This window comes from Rhinolophus sinicus, linkage group LG09 (assembly GCF_036562045.2).
Source record: "Rhinolophus sinicus isolate RSC01 linkage group LG09, ASM3656204v1, whole genome shotgun sequence".
Lineage (NCBI taxonomy): Eukaryota > Metazoa > Chordata > Mammalia > Chiroptera > Rhinolophidae > Rhinolophus > Rhinolophus sinicus.
Window position 1 is genome coordinate 33,211,278 of NC_133758.1, and position 17,982 is coordinate 33,229,259.

The 17,982-nt window shown below is 36.5% G+C and overlaps 1 protein-coding gene across 3 annotated transcripts in view; it reads left to right on the plus strand.

Annotated features, from left to right (window-relative positions):
• GAREM1 (GRB2 associated regulator of MAPK1 subtype 1) overlaps nucleotides 1-17,982 on the plus strand; it is a 189,896-nt gene that overhangs the window by 148,459 nt on the left and 23,455 nt on the right. For 2 of the 3 annotated variants that reach the window (XM_019714080.2, XM_019714081.2), the window contains exon 3: nucleotides 1,574-1,704. In XM_019714080.2, the coding sequence (XP_019569639.2) occupies nucleotides 1,574-1,704 (131 nt within the window). Of the gene's footprint in view, nucleotides 1-1,573; nucleotides 1,705-1,756; nucleotides 1,886-17,982 lie in introns of those variants that run through there. The other variant, XM_074340185.1, reaches the window with a different exon arrangement.

Genomic DNA, 17,982 nt, shown 5'->3' on the forward strand with positions numbered 1-17,982 from the left:
TCTGCTTCTGTGCCTGGCACCTTTACAGTCCATTCTCAACATAGCAATTAGAGTGATCCTTCTATAACATCGATTAGATCCCTCTTCTCCCCCGGTGGGTCCCCATTCCACTCAGATGAAGAGCTACAATTCTTCAAAGGCATGCAGTCTGACCACCTGTTATTTCTCTGACTTTCTTTCTCTTCCTTCTTACCTTTTACTCACCCCACTCCAGCCATCTGGTACCAAGCAGGTACCCACCCATCTTCCTGAGGGTCTTTGTGTAGACTGTTACTGTATTTAGAATTTGAAGAACTCATTTCCCAGCGACATCAAAGGTCACCCACTCTGGCCACCCTGTACTCTCTGTTCCTCACCCTGCCCTACTTTTACTAGCACTTCTCACCTTCTAACATACAGACTCTACTCATTTATTGTATTTATCATCTATCTCCCACGACAATGTGAGCTTCAGGAGGACAGATTTTTGTCTGGTCTATTACTGATTTATCTCCAACATCTAGAATAATGCTTCCACCTAATAGATGCCCAAAAAAAAAAAAAAAAAAAAATGTATTGAGAGTATGAATGAAAGTTTCCCTATTTCTGCCTGATACCCCATAGACACATGCTGAGAGATCTGCCTCAGAATAGCTTTTAATTTGTTTTCAATTTGCTCAAGTGTTACGTTGTAAACAGCATTCAGAAAATGACTGCTAAGAAACACTGTCATTGACTTGATTGTATATAGTCTTTTATTCTAAACTGAAAACAACTCCTCTACAAAGTAGCAATAGTATCATAAATATTGAAAATGTATAAACAACATAATAGGCCCTTGACATTTTTAGGAATATGTTCAAAGTTCTTCAAAAATCCCCCAAAGTAGCGATACCATGAGAGTGTATTCTACTGTCATGCATTTCATACACAGCAATAAAAAAGGAAAGAAGGAAGCCACATGTTGCTGCAGATGCCAAGTGGTCCATTCATTGGAAGGAGGCTCACCATCCCCCCGCCGCTCCAGCCTCTCTGTGCTCAGGCTTCACACTTGTACCACAGCGACAGCACAGATATGTTATAGCAGCTCAGGAGCCCTTGGCATCACCCATGTATTGTTGAAACCAACGACATCTGTGAAAGCTGAGGATTCATTATATTATTTTATTCTATTTGGAAATTTTTAAAATGCTACTTTAAAACAATTAGTTCTCCCAGACCACTCGGCCTTAATTTTAGAGTATAATATGTATTACCACTAAATAACAACGTGACTTACTGCAAAAAACAATATGAGTGACCATTATAACAGTAAGTTTTCACTTTGCGATTAAATTACAGGTGCGCATCATTCAGTTTGATTTTGGTCCTCTGGTAACAAACTCTGTAAGCCAAAAAGAGGGGGTAAGAAATACATGTCTGTTTTCATTTTTAAGCTGAGTTTTAAGAAAACCTCCTGCCACGGTAGAAGAATGATAATGATCAGAAGCCTTTGAGAAGGAAGAGTGGGAGTAAGGAAAGGAGATGCTGTCGCCACGGTGACAGCTGTCCAGTGTAAACATCTCACATCTCTTCCGTTTATCGTGTATTTTAGGACAATTCAAGCTGCTGGAACAAGACCGAGATATAAAGGAGCCAGTGCAATATTTCAACAGTGTGGAGGAGGTGGCTAAAGCATTTCCTGAACGTGTGTACGTCATGGAGGAAATAACATTCAACGTGAAGGTAGCTCTGGAAGAACCAAATATTTACCCTCACTACAATAATTTAACTTTCAGGTTGTTAAGTACACAGTGAGTGTCCATCTGGGTCTCATGGAAGAGTTCCATCTTAATGTGTAGATGTCATGGCCAAAATGAGTCTTTTAAGAACTACATATACTATAGCTGACCTGGTGCCCAGACAGGTAACTATACTTAATTAGCATTATTTTTTTTTTGCTAGGATAACTGTTAAGGCAGATAAAAAGTGGTTGTTTGTTTGTTTCATGTGGGCTTTATTCCCTAATATGAAACAGTTGTTTGGCCAGATCTTCTGTGAGTCTGGATGCTCCACTTGTTGGAACAGGCAAAGAAGCATATGAAGAATCTAATACCAGATACTTATTTTAAAAAAGAGAGAGACTTCCAGAGTATGCCCTGAGATCAGCATATATTCATTCCATCCTGTGTAGACTATCTGTATCAGGGTACTTAGGCAAAATTAATGTATGAAAGGTTGCCCAATAGGTATTTACTGACCTTTGTTCATGAGAGAAAAGGTAAATAGCATTAACTGTGCTACGTTCGTTTTGTGTTCTTGGAGAGACAGTTCTGTCCCCTTCTGCATCTTGAGTGAGCTCCTTCAACTGACTTGCTGTCGGAGACGGACTAACCACACAAGCAATGTCACCAACTAGATCCAACCTTATTGCCTGTAAATCCACTGCATTTTCTTGAGCAGCATCCATGATTACACTAAAACATTTTAGAAAGTGTGCACATTGAGAGGATTTTCTGTTTAACCTCAAGTCAGCAGGAAGTCCAACTGAGTCACGTACTCTGAACATTTCAAGATTTAGAGGGCAAGGTGCGTGTTTCTTAGAAACCCACTCTATGTGAAAAACTGCATGTTATCTTAGCCCAAGAATGCAAGTGCCTTTGTGGGTGAATCACTCCACCCACACTCCTCAGGAGAGGAGGGAAATGCCCAAGACAGCCTCCTATTACAGAAGTGGTTCAGTCCATTTAATTGGCTCAAACACTCTCTCTTCCAGTTCTAAAATACAAATGCTATAGTTTACTTCCTTTAGTTTTATTATTAAAATGGATGAGAGTTTATGTTTTGTAAAATGTTTTACTAAACATATTATGCTTATTTTAAAAATATTTATAATTTTTAAGTTCTTCAGTGGCCCAGTCTATGAGTTGTCAAGACAACTTGTGTTCATTTACATTAACGATGTGTGAGAACATGTTCATTTTTAAACTTAGCAAGATAGGCCCGAAATTAATCAAAGTCTATTCCATTAGTGTCTTGATATGATTAAATTTCTCCATAAAATTTATGTTTAGGATTATCTAAATGGAAAAAAAAAAGTCATTTAGAAAGGAAAGCTAATACTTTTAAACGCTTTTCTGAAAACCTTTCATTTGTTGATAAGTAATAAGAAATGAAGGGGAAAAAAACTATTTTTATGACTTTTAAGATTTCATCAAGTATTAAATAAGATCAGGAAGACCATTGTATATACAGGTCTGAGCTGTGGGGTGAGGTCTGAGCTTGGGCTATGTATTTGTAACTCCTCATCTCCTAGATGGCATTTGAAGCCATGGGGTTACGTAGTTGAGTTCACCTACACCAGTGGTTCTCAACCACAGGTGACATTTTTCCCCCCAGGGGACATTTGACAATGTCTGGATACAATTTTGATTGGCACAGGTTGGGGCGTTTGGTGTGCGGTTGCTACTAACATCTGGTAGGAAGAGGACAGGGATACTGCTAAACAGCCTACACTGCGCAGGACAGCAAAAAATGATGTGGCACAAAATGTCCATAGTGACAAGGCTGAGAAACTCTGACCTAGAGACTAGGGAAAGAAGAGAGGAGACTGGGGCTTGGGCCCTGGAACACCCCACCACTGGGATCCAGAAGAGATTGAAAGGAGTAGCAATGACAGAGAAAGATGGCGGAGCGTGTAGATGTCCCAGAAGCCAAATGACAAAGGGTTTCAAAGAGGATTGGGCACCAGTGTCAAATGCTACTTGGTGATTGAATTAGATAAGGACTGGGAACAAACCATTAAATTTAACAAAATGGAAGCCTTTGGTAGTTTTGAAACGAAGTAATAATCAGCTCAGAGAGTTGGAAAGTAAGTTAACCAGGGAAGAAGTATAGTAGGATGGTCCCAGAGCTGGGTCAAGGTAAATTTCAAGTAACACCACTCAGCACCAACGTTTTTTCTTCTAGCCATCGTCAGCTGCCTGAATGTAGGGAGAGAGAGAGGGTTGAGTTTAATCAGAGTTGGGGTTCTACCAGGTGAGTATAAAAGATCAACCAAGATGCAGATGAAACATACTCTAGAGTGACAAGTGGCAATTACCCTTAGACTCCTCACTGGGTAAGGAATACAAGAAGTGTACCCCCAGTGAAAATTGGAGATCCTCATGGAGTGAAGGTACTTCTGAAGTCGATATGCTTAAGAAAGTGAGGTACAAATTGGAGTGGTGGTGGAGTGTGAAATGCTTGAAATTGAACTTTAGGTAGTAATATAGGAAATGACAGTAGATGTTTTTTCAACTCTAAGTATGCCCATTTGAGTGAGCAGCTGAGGTAGTAGGAACAGAAAACGGGAAATGAGGCCAAGAAAATGAAAGAATAAGTGGGCAGGTCGCCTCTCACTGATCATTTGTGTACATTTCCTCCAATCCCTCCAAGTTAATGGCATTTGATATTTTTAGAACTACAGTTCCCTGCCTCTTTCACGTTTTTTTCCTTTATCCATCCAGTTTTTGGTTTCCATGGTGAGAATTTGGTTTTTATTTACCTGCTTTCCTGCATATTTGTTGTTAACTGTAATACATTTTCTTTCTTAATTATATCTTTTAGTTTTTTTCATCAACCATCTCTATTCTTATGTTACTTCCAAAGATACCCTGTTTCTGAGTTGGCCAGCCCGGACGAAGGCTCATTCCTCTATCTTTTAATAAGAAAAATAGCTACACTAACAATTTTCAGGCATACAACTTTCTTTATACAAGCTGCTGTGATTTTGGTTTTTTGTTTTTTGGGGGTTTTTTTTGTTTTTTTTCTTTAGCAAAAGCACGTCGGACTGTGTAGTGTAGCTCAGGCTCTGTATTCACATGACTCCTCCCCCCCAGCCCAGTCCTCATCTGCAAAATGGGGGTGACACTACCCACCTCAAAGATTTGTCATGAGAATTAAATGAAGTAATGTACTATAAAGTGCTTTGCAAATATCTAAGTATAGGGGCAAGCCACATGTTTTGCCAATAAAGTTTTATTAGAACACAGCCATCCATATGCATTTAGTGTTGTCTGTGGCTACTTCCACCTTATAGTAGCAGAGTTGAGTAGTTGCCATGGAAACCATATGGCCGACAAAGCCTAAAATTACTCCTGCATGGCCCTGTAAGAAAAAGTTTGCCAACACCTGATTCAGAACATAAAATCATACTAAATTAAGTTTCACATTCTTTAAAAAATTTCCCGCCACAGATTATTTCACTTTTTATTTAGTCCTTATTCCCAGTGTCTTAATAGTAAGAACTCAGTACATCATGTGTGTTTGTTGTTGATATCATTTTAAAATATGCCTTTCAGCTTCAAATACTTTTATGAAAACTTAAGTACACCGGTACTTAGTACATTGTTTAAAAATGTGCTCCAGCCTCTCAAACTCAGCCCGGTAATGATGAGAAATTTCCCCACACACATATTTTCTGCCATCAAAATAATGACTAACAAATTAGGTCTTAATTTAAGTTCTGTCTTTACTGTGACATTTGTGGAGAGAGAGGGAAGAAAGGGCAGCCTTCGATTTGGCATCGGGTAACTTGCCACTCTTTTGAACTGAGCAAAAAGCATTTTGACTTCGCTGCTGTCACCCAAAAGCTTTCTGCATTAAAATTATTACTCTCAAATTGGAGGGAACCTGGATGCTATAAGGTTGCTATTTTCGTTCCAGATAGTGAGATCCAAGTTTTCAGCTGTTCTAGCATAGATATTTCCCTAGAGGCAAAATAACAAGTTTGCATGGTTTCAGCTGGGTAAGTGCTCCCCCACTCAGGACCCATGGGACTTCAGTCATTTGTGGAGCATAGTCACCACTTCAGCCTGCACAGACGTCTTAAGCACCATTACCATGTGGTCTGGGGCAGGAGCTGAGCTGACAGTCCTTTCACCTGCATATCAGCGCCTGATTACTCACTCGGTTTGGCACTTGTTTCTGGCAGCGGTGTCCGTGTCTAGCCGCAGAGCTGCTGTAGTGTGGGGCAAAGGATGTCAGGGTTGTCTTTTTGTCATAGGAAAAAAAAAATCATGCAAGATTCAGAGAACTTAAGTGATCTCTGAGCTTCTCAATACTGAGAAACATGACCAAGAGTACAATGATGTAAAATATTATAAATAACCCAGCAGGTCAGAAGGTTATAGACATTGAGTTGAGTATCATCATCAACTTTTCAGTCTGGAAAGGCCCTTCCATGTCGCCTAGTCCTTCCTCCTCTTTCTTTTAACAACTGTGAAAACTAAGAAACAGAGGTTAGCTGACTTCACTGATTCACAAGAAGCCACAAAACTACTTAGCAGCAAAGCCAGGTCTCTTAATTCAATCCAGTCGTCCTTCTGCTCCCTCGCGTTCTATTTGTGGAATTGAGATAAGGCTCACATGGTGATGAGAATGTCCGTTCATATTGACACCGTAGCTTGCACACTTATTTTTATGTTGAAAGTCTAAATAAACATGTTCAATAATTATTACTTAGCAAATCCTTCTGTTTTTGTATTTCTGAAACGCCTAGGGTCAGATGCACAGGATTTGGCAGCTGTTATGAATGTTATATGTGTAGATTTTTGCATCTTGCTTCACACCAGAGTATCATGCCAATGTTTTAAAAAAGAAAATCCTACCAGTTAACTTGATGTTTTCTCTCTATCAGCATCAGTGCAGTTTCTTATTAGATTAACATGTGTCAAAATGAACCCCTTCAAAAACGCTGCTGTAAAGTATTAACCCAGAATTTTTTAGATTAACCAGTATTAATAGAGAAACAAGAACCTGAGTTAGGTTCTTGCATTGTTGCTTGAAGAAGTGTTGAAGATACACCGAAGTGGCTAAAATGTGCATCACTGAATAAATGAGAAAAGTTCTAAAGTGTAAGATGATTCACACAACTTGATGCTGAGTTTTGTATTTTTTCCAAGGCTTCTGAGTTACTGAGACTCAGCGGGGTTCCCCTTCCCTAGTCATAGACTTGAGGTGTCCGTGTGCCTTTTATCTTAACATATTAGTTACCCTATTTAAAGTTGCCATATGAAAAAGTGCTGAAGAACTAAAGGTCTTCCCCCTCCTGCCAACTAGTTAGTCTGTGTCGTATTTCCATATATAAAAGTGGTTACCAAATTCAACATATGTCATCTTACTTTCTTTACTCATTTTAACAGAACAAACATGGACAAGGCCTTGAAAAAACAGATCAATGGAGAGGTTTTCAACTGCTTGTGATTCTGCTCTTGTCGTGATTATTGTACTCACTGCCATCTTTCTGATCATGTCTGTCTTTTAAAAGACAAAAACAGCTTACTAGTAGCCTTTCTTCTGCATTCATCAGCCATCTTATGGTCATCCTGTAAAGTCATACAGAATAGTGGTGCTAAATGAAACATTAGTGTTCTTTGGGGAGTTTTTTGGTTTTGTTCTTTTGTTTTAAGAATGTACCCGTAGTTTAATCGCAACCATCACTCCTGGTTTGAAACACCACTCCTAGTTTCTTCCTTGACAATTTGGAAAAGGAATCTCTTCATGGTTAGGATTATAATAATGCAAAAAGGCAGTCTTTTCCTGTGAGTTTTTGAAAGGATAGGGATCATTTGCTCTGGCATTTTCTACTGCGTCTCTGGAGCCTTTTTTAGAGCACAAGTAATTCAAGGTAGCCAGCTTTGGGGGGGTAGCTGTAAATTTTAACAAAACTCTTGTCCAAAAATGACCATCATTTTCTTTCAGTTTCTTAAAACATATTGCACTTTTCTGCCATCTTAAGGAGAAGCACTTGAACAAAATTTAAATTTTTCCTCATCTCCTGCGATGTATATGACTTGCCTTTCTATGGAGAGACCCTACAACCCTGAAAATGTGGTGTTTTATGGTCTCATTTAATTTTTTTTTTTTTTTTTTTTTTTTGCTTCTTGTGTTTGTTAGAATACTTACCTTAATACTCTATATTCTAGTTTCAATTTTCATTTCTATTCCACTGTGGGCAGGAAACTAGTAGCCAAGTGAGATAGAGATTAGCTAGGAGTAAGTTAAGGTCCTTAAAGGTTTTTCTACAAGCCCTAACATCAACATCACTTTTTTTCTTTTCTTTTTTTGGCTGCTCTGAATCTTTTAGCTCACTTGTTCTTGGCTATACAGTCATGAGCTGCTTAACAACGGGTATTTGTATCGTTATGAGAAAAGGGTCATTAGACTATCTCGTCATTGTGCGAACATCATCGAGTGCACTTACATAAACCTGGATGGTACAGCCCTCTACACACCTAGGCTGGATGGTACAGCCTAGTGCTCTTAGGCTACGAGCCTGTACAGCATGTTACTGTACAAAACAACACGAGATTAAATCAAGCACAAGAGAAAATGATGCAACCAAGAGACATGGTAAACACGAGATTGTTGAAACTGCTGCCAGTGTAACATGGCATACTGTTTTACAGCAACTTGTTTTTATAAGTAGAAAGAGTACACTCTAAAATAATAATTTAAAAGTATAGTATAGTAAATACATAAACGAGTAACAGTTGTTTATTATCAAGTATTACCGTATGTACTGCACATAATTGTATGTGCTGTACTTTTATGCAACTGACAGTGTAGTAGGTTTGTTACGCCGGCATCACCACAAACACATGAGTCATGCATTGCCATAGGAAGTTAACGACAGCTACAGTGTCACTTAGCGGTAGAAATTTGTCAGCTCTATTATAATCTTAATATAATCTACTGTCATATAGGCGGTCCATTGTTGACCCAGATGTCATTGCTATGTGGCTCATGACTGTATTCCAGAGAGATCAGAAATGATCAATTACTGGGCAATCTGAATTTTGTTGGTGTACAAATGAATTTTAAATATAGAGAGTGAATGAATTTAGAGGTAGCTCATTTTTATTTTTACTTTCCAGTCTTTAAAAATTGCATGTTTTTCTTACATTGAGTCAGATGTCATTTATTTTTAAGATTCATTCAGCATGATAAATTGGATACAATTGTGAGGTTAATTATTTCAGTGTTTGAAGACAGATCCATGCTTTTTACGAGTATGTCATCGGAGGTTTTAAGACCTCCTCTGAAAAACTACCAGTTGGCAAGTCCTCTGCAGTGCCATCACAGATTAAATCATTGCCATTGTATTTGTCATCCTTGCCCTACTTCCTGTTTTGAAATAAAAAGACACTCAGGATTGACATTTATCTGAACTCTTCATGCCCTTTCTTTCTCCTTTTCTGCCATTTTCCCAAAGGAAAACATTATAAAAATTGAAGTATGGGGAGAAATGATCTAACATTAATCCAATATTGTCTATTTAATGTATATATCAATCAGATCAATCCTGTTTTTTCCCCCCAGGAGTTAAAATTTTAACCTCTGTTACATGTTTGATCTTTACAAGTCTTCTTAGAGAACAGGTTGCCTATTGCTAGAGCATCAAAGAGAGAGAGAGAGAGAGAGAGAGAGAGAGAGAGAAATTTTACATCAGTGTTTTTAAAAGTTGCTTGACCATGGGGTATTAATTCTAAATGGTATTACGAATAGTAAAATCCTGATAGTTTCCTGGATTAGACCTATTAGAGTTGTTTAGATAACACAATTTGAATTACTTCCTCTCAGGAAACATTGAAACTGGAAATGTTAACCAGGCACGCATACCAGAGCACTTAGACAGAGCACATTGTTTCTTTTGCCATTAAAAAAAAATTTTTTTTTTTAAAAGGAAAGAAATTATGCAAATAAATCACATCTGTAGAAACCAGAGGAGACTGGCTCAACTACCAAAGGAGGAACATTTGTTTATGAGATTCTTCATCTGTGTCACTGACAGTGACCACAAGATTGGTTGGTCTGTTAGTCTCATCATTTGTGCAGAGCTAATTGCTAACATTAATGATGACATCAGAACTGGGAGCATGGAGATTACAGATTATACTCACATGTGTTAGGCATTTTTATATATGGGAGTAGGAATAACTTCCTGCATAAGCACACACATGCACCAAAGTGTTGACAAAACTGTTGAATGTGCCCAGAGCGTGCCATTTATAGCAGTAAAGATAATTTTGATCTGTTTAATCCATGCACATACTGTCTGATTTGTGTCTCAAACACGGTGTGGACATTCTCTTTCAGTTCATTTGTTATAAAGTACTCACTAGACCTATAACTTATTCATTCTGGAAGGAGTGTGTTTCTAAAGGTAAGTTAAGAAAAAATAGAGTAAGTATCAATTTAAAGAGCTAGAAAGGAACATAAACTTCATCTTTGAGAAGCACTATTGGCTCCCTGTATGGTAACTGCAAATGGTTTGTTGTACAAGTGGGAATGTGTGTGTGTTTCTCAAATCTCAGGAGAACACTGTCTCAACATCGCTGTCTCCATCCTGATCCAAATGGATGAGCTGCCAAGTTTTTCACAAAGTTCCAGTCAAAAGGAAGTATAGCAGTGCAGCTGAGCATTTTGGAGACCTGTCCATCCTAAAACAGTCTATTTTGAATCATTTCAGTATGTTCACTTCCTTTGAGATATAACTGTAATATTTCAGGCCCTATTCTGACATTAAGTTTTATTCTGGGATAACACATTCAATAAAAACTTGAGCAATTCATAGTACGGAAGACAGGATCATGCTTAAAAGTAGTGATTTGGGCTTGAAAAGAGTCATGGATAGAAATAGAAACCAATATGAAAATACAGAGATACAGAAGGCTATATGAGACAGAATTGTTAGAATTAAAATGTTTTTATTGTTAATAAAAGTGATAATAATAATGGTCCCTATATAGTGAGAGCTATCACGCGCTAAGCACTGTGGGAAGTTGTTTGCATATGTTTTTTGCCTGCAGAGTGGATAGTGGCATTCCCTGCTTATAGATGAGGAAACTGAGGCTCAACAAAATAAAACACTTCGTGTGAGGTCACCTAACAATAAAGGCAAGATTCAGACTGAGCTTCTGCTTTAGTTGCTGGTACCGTACCATTAATAATATTGTACTATAATTAGTATTGCGTCAATTAATTTCCAAAGGCCATAGTTCTTTCCATTTACCTATACCAGGAGTCAGCAAACTTCTTCTGTAAAGGGGCAAAGAATAAATATTTGTGAGTTTGTGAGCCATATAGTCACTGTTGCAGCTACTCGACACTGTCATTATCGAGTGAAAGCAACCATAGACTCTGCATAAATGAACGGGCATAGCAGTGTCCTTTCTTTACAGAGTTAGGTGGTGATCTGGATTTGGACAGTGGCCAGTAGTTTGCCGACCTCAGATCTATATTGTTGTAAACTTAATTAGATGCTAGCTAAAAGTAAAAGCCCTTAGGGATAAACCAAAAGTTAGAATTAACAGCAAATGAACTCTTAGTGACCAAAGTCATGAGAATAAAATCACTGAAACCTTGAAGCTGCAGGTCCCATAGGAAAAGGAAGTCAGCCCTCATATGTGCCAAATACTGTCATTTATAAATTATTTATTAACTTTAAAAAACAACAACAATCTAATCTATATTCTTCAGAACTGTCAAGGTCATGAAAAAACAAGGAAAGAAACTCACAGATCAAAGGACGAGATGCAATGTGGTATCCTGGTTTGATCCTGGAACAGAAAACAGATATCAGTGGAAAAATGAGTGAAATTCAAATAAAGCTCGTAGCTGAGCTAGTAGTATGGTATAAGTGTTGATTTCTTACTTTTGAGAGTGTACCATAGTTACATAAGATGTTAACAGGAGAAGCAAGGTGAAGAGTATACAAGAACTCTCTATACAACCTTTGCAACTTTTCTACAAATCTGAAATCACTCCAAAGAAAAAGTTAAATTTTATTTATTTATTTATATTTCTAAACTTAACTCCAATGTAGAAGCCTAGGATCCATATGAGCAAGGTGAAGATTGAGTCTGAAAGTAAGCAGAGTCAGGTTGAGGTCTTATTAAAAAAAAAAAAAAAAAAAAAAATTTACCTGAGTCACCTAAAATGGACTTTAAACGTTGGGAGCCTGAATTACCATTAAAACAATATTGTGCTGCCATTTATGTACTGATAATGCCTCCTACAGAGAAATTCACTTCAATATAGAGACAACAGAGCTGTTTGTTTTTTATAGCACTATTGTTAATTGACAATTTGCTTGTTCCAAAGGTTAAAATTATATAGAGATGATCAAAAATAGTGGATAAGTTATTTACAAAGATTGTTACTACCTAGTTTTCTAAACACATACTAATGATTACTAGTCAGTAAGCAATGTTTGCATTATTCGTCACTTTATCCAGATGCTTTTTTATTAACATAAAAGAAAAAGTCAATCTTAGGCCTAATGTAAGCCTGATATTAAATCCTAATAAAGAGAATAGAATAGAATTGTAGACTAATCTCACCTGCAAGTAAGATATAGAAATCGTAGCTCATCTATTATCAAAGAGAATCATGCAATATAGTTTTAAGTGCACCATGATAATATAGAGATTATTCCCGGTATATAGGGTTGTTTTAATATTTGGGGATCTATTTATTATAGGATGAAATCAATACATTAAGATAAAAAATAATTATGACCATCTTATTGGATACAGAAACACCATTTGATTTAAAAACTTTCATTGATTGCATCAGATATAATCACCTAGGAATACCAAGAGAATCAGCTGGAAGAAACAATTGCAGTTAAGATTACTGGACTTACAGAATAGCAACAAACCACATTCAACAACTATAAATGAACAGCAGTGTTCAGGGGTTGAAAATGTAGGCAAACTCAGATACTAACAAGGAAAATAAAAGATCTGAATAAATGTTGAGAATTACCATGTGCCTGTTTAGAAATGCTATTATAAGGAGGCCACTTCTTGCCAAAAACACTGCAGATGTATTTCCAATAACAATACCGATGCATACTGTGGCCAAAATGATTCTAAAGTTGATCTGGAAAAATAGGTAGGCAAAAATATTGAAAGTTTTCCTACTGTCATTTTTTTTAACTGTTTATTTTGAAATAATTTCGATCTTAAAGAATTGTTGCAAGAATAATATAAGATCGCCCAAACAGTCTAGCCAGATTCACCAACTTTTAACATTTTGCCATATTTTGTAATCATCCTCCACTCCCACGTATACATTTATATATATATAATCTTATTTATACTTTTCTGAATCATTCGAGAGTGAATTGCATATGCCCTTTATCCCTTAATACATCATTGCATGTTTCCTAAGAATTAGGATATTTTCTTATATCGACACAGTACATTCCGGAAAGCTAACAGTCATGCAATTATTTTTAGTTACAATCTACATTCCAAATTTGCCAATTGTCCCAATAGCATATTTCATGGCATTTTTTTCTTCCAGTACAGAATCCATTCCAGGATCACGTATTACATTTACTTTTCATTTCTCTTTGTTTCACTTTAATCTTCTGACCAGTTCTTCAGCCTTTCTTTGTCTTTCATCACATGAATGTTTTTCAAGAATACACACCAGGTATGTTGTAGACTGTTTCTCCATTTGGTTTTGTCTGATAAATGGAATGTTCCATCTGAACTTCTTAGGCAGTCCCATCCAGAGGCACACGACATGGGTATGCTTCTCTTTGGTGATGTTATTAAATGTGATCACTTGGTCAAAATGTCCAGTTCATCTACTCTATAGTTGCTTTTTTCCCCTTGCAATTAATAAACATTCTGGGGGAAGACACTTTAAGACCATGCACATAACCTACTCCTTAATCAAACTTCTCCTACAACTTTAGCATTCATTGATGATTCTAGTATATAACCTAATAAAAGCAAACTAGCACTTTAAGAAAATTGACCTGGGAACTGAGAGGTGTATTGGTGGAGCTGGGCTTCCTGTTACTCTCTAGTCCCGACTTCCTGTTAAACTTTATGGTTCTAAGTTCCTGCAGAGGGGTGGGGATATAAATTGGGGCCGTCTTGGGAAGAGGGGTCTCGTTTTGCACGTGGGCTGCCAGCCAGACATGTGCATTCTCACACTGCTGTGGTGGTTTTGTTTTTCTGTTTTTTACTTTTTTCTTTTCCTGAATAAACCCACCTTTTGGTGGACTATCTAAAAGGCTTATTTTGTCCAATCGACAAATCTTCACTGTAATAGTTGCAAAATTAGGAGTTTCCGACATTACCTCTTTTCCACATTTATCAGCTTTTCCTCTATTTTTTTCATTTATCTGTTAATAATATGGACTTAGACATTCCTGTTTTATTCAATAGATTATAATTCATTACAGTCTATTGTGATGCTGAAATCGCCCCAGTATTGGCCAGTGGGGGCAGATTCAGGCTGGCTTCTGTGTCCTTTTGACATCATCTTATGAGCATTTCTTTACCTTCTGGCACCACGAAATGTTCCAAGCTCATTTTCTTTCCCTAGCGTTGGAAGCAGTCATTTCTCCAAAGAGCCCTGATTCCTTTTAGTTGGAAATAGTTTGGGCACAGGTATGTTTGAGGATAGTGGGAGTCTTTACTTCTAGTCCCTTGAAAAGAACAATGCTAAGAAATATATGTGCATGTGTATATATAGTTTTTTTTTAAATTATGAGTTAATACTGATACCTCCAATATCAATCCAGCCCCATGGAGTTCTTTCTTGCCTTCCCCATTGCCATATTTCTATCTCCCCTTCCACACTGGCTCCCAAAATATCAACACATTTACTCATTTGTTCATTCCTACAATACACATGAAGTTGTTTCAGAATCTCTGTACCCATACCCCTGTGCAAAACAGATCGAAAAAGAACACAGTATTTGTTGGTCTTTTCTTCCCTACAGGCAACACATAAATTTAAAGTGTTACAGAGTTACTTAGATTATTTCTCTGTCTCAATGTGTTTAATTTATCCATTTGAAATATGGTTGGATTCATCTGTTTTCATTTACATTCAGCTTTAAGGATTTTTGTGTTGTTCTTTTAATTCTTACTGACATAATTTTATTTTTTGAATATGTAGAACATCAGCATACTTCCTGAAAGTCAAAACTCGATGGCAAAGCATACTCACAGCAGTATCACTCCCTCCCGTGTCCCTTCCACCAGGTTCTTCCTTCCCCTACCTCCTATAAGTAACCACTTTCATTGTTTTCCAGCTTATTTTTCTCATATTCCTTTTTTTAATAAACATAAGCAGACAGTATATACATAGGTTTTTTTCCTACTGTCCTAGACAGAAAAGTAGTTCTGTATAAACTTTTATGCACTTTGCTTTTTTTTTTTTTCTTTTTCTTACCAATAAATCCTGGAAGTTATTTCATATAAATTTATCAAACTCATCATTCTCATTGTTTTTTGCGTAGCACCATTTTGGGTGTGTACCATAGTTTATTTAATCAGCCTTCTATGATTGGACATTTAAATCACTTTCAATATTTTGCAAATACAAATAATGCTACAATGAATAACCTTGTCCATGTGTATTTTCAAACAGTTGGAGGAATATCTTCAGGGTAAATTCCTCAAAATAGGATTGCTGGGTGGAGGTTTAAAGGCATGCACGGATAGTTTGGGTAGATGTTGCCAAATTACCTGCCACAGACCTTGTACCATTTTTCATTTCCACCAGCTATGAACAACAGTGCCTCTTTGCCCATAGCCTTACCAACTGAGCACAGTGTTGAGCTTTTAAATGTTTATGAATGTTCTTGGTGAGAAATGATACCACAGTATAATTTCAATTTATATGTCTCTTATTCTGAGAGAAATTGAACATAACTTTTCCTACATTTGAAGTCTATTTTGCATCTTTTAGTGAATTGGTTTTTCATGACTTTTGCCTGTTTATCTACAGGATTTTTGGTCATTTTTTTTTAAATTAAAATTTATTGGGTGACAATGGTTAGTAAAATTACATAGGTTTCAAGTGTACAATTCTGTAATACATCATCTATATATCACATTGTGTGTTCACCACCCAGAGTCACGTCTCCTTCCATTACCATATTTTGATCCCTTTTACCCTCATCTACCACCTTATCCTCTAGTTACCACTAAACTATTGTCTGAGTCTATGAGTTTTTGTTTATTTGTCTTGTTCGTTTGTCGCTTTCAGTTTTATATTCCACATATCAGTGAAGTCATATGGTTCTTGACTTTTTCTGTCTGACTTATTTCTCTTAGCATAATAACTTCAAGATCGGTCCACGTTGTCACAAATGGCAGTATTTCATTTTATGGCAGAATAATATTCCGTTGTGTATATATACCACATCTTTATCCAATCATCTATTGAAGGAATCTGAAAACATTCACCCTTGAAGATGTATGTGCCCCAATGGGCACATGGATTTTTGAACATTTTTAGCTGCTTTACCTGTGGTATATATGGCATATATTTTCTCTTAGTGACTTTGCTTCTCTTGTCTCTTGCCACCCAAAAACTTTTTGAGTGAGAATAACCACAAGTGAAGGCTTTTGTTATCAGATCCAAAAATGTAAGTTAAAGCTATGTAAACTAAAACAGTATAGTTATGATGGGAAAATAGGCAGAAAGACCATTAGGATAAAATTGCCCTCAAATAGATATCAATATATGTATACATTTAAGTGTATGTGTTTTAATCATTTAGTATATGATAAAAGTGGCACTTCAAATCAATGATGAAGGGGATGGTTATTCAGGAAGTGTACTGAACACTCAATTAACTGTTAAGGAAAACTGAAGTTAGATACCTACCTTAAATAACCCACCAAAGAAATTTTGGTTGAGTAAGTTAAGTGGTTAATAAATAAAACTATCGAAATACTAGAAGAAAATATTGGTTATTTATATCACTATTTCTCAACCTCAGCACTATTAAAATTAGGACTGGATAATTTTTTGTTGTGGGGTTGTCTGGTTCATTATAGCATGTTTAACAAAATCCCTTGACTCTTCCCACTAGACATAAGTAGCCCTCCCAGTCGTGGCAATCCAAAATATCTCCAGACATTGTCAAATGTTTTCAGTTTGTGGGATGATGGTAAAATCATCCCTAGTTCAGAATCACTGATGTACAGCATTTCAACTAATAGATGCACAATATTCAAGAGTAAAATTACAAAGAAAAAATTTGAAAATATTTGCTACATACCATGTTTCCCCGAAAATAAGACCTAGCCGGACCATCAGCTAAAATGCGTCTTTTGGAGCAAAAAATAATATAAGACCTGGTCTTATTTTAATATAAGACCGAGTAGCATAGGGTAGGGTAGGGTAGGGTAGGGTAGGGTAGGATAGGACAGGGTAATACCAGGTATAATATCATATAATACCAGGCATAATATCATATAATACCAGGTCTTATATTAATTTTTGCTCCAAAAGATGCATTAGAGCTGATGGTCCGGCTAGGTCTTATTCTCAGGGAAACACAGTAGAAGTAAAAACTTCAGTACTTTAAGAAGCTATAAAATTGAAATTCAAGTGACAAATTGAAAAACACATAGCATAAATGATATTTATATTACATAAAAAGTAATAAGGATAACTTCCCCCAACGGAAGATTATCAAAATGAGCAAATTTGCTTAATTTCAATAGAAAACCATTTCAATAGAAAAAAAGAAAGGATAACTTCCCCCAATGGACGATTATCAAAATGGGCAAATTTGCTTAATTTCAATAGAAAACCATTTCAATAGAAAAATGAGTGGACACAAATAGAAAATTCACAAAGGAACAGATCTAAATGGCTAGATATATAAATATCAAAAAATATTCACCATATTAATATCCAAAATAGTCAAAATAAAAAATGAATAAATAAATACAGACGCGTGCTTTGCCTTTAATATTAGTAAACATTAAACTTACTCAGCATGAGTAAGGGAAGAAGATAATTTCATAAAGTGGAAGAAATATTAGTAAGAATGCCATTGGTGAAGCATAATGGGCAATAACATTAGACCTTTCAAATACATCCATAGCTTTGTCTGTGTACTTCTACTTCTGAGCCTTTATCCTAAGGAAGTAATTGAACTGGAAAAATATTCATTGTGGTACTATTTACAATTGCTACACATTGGGA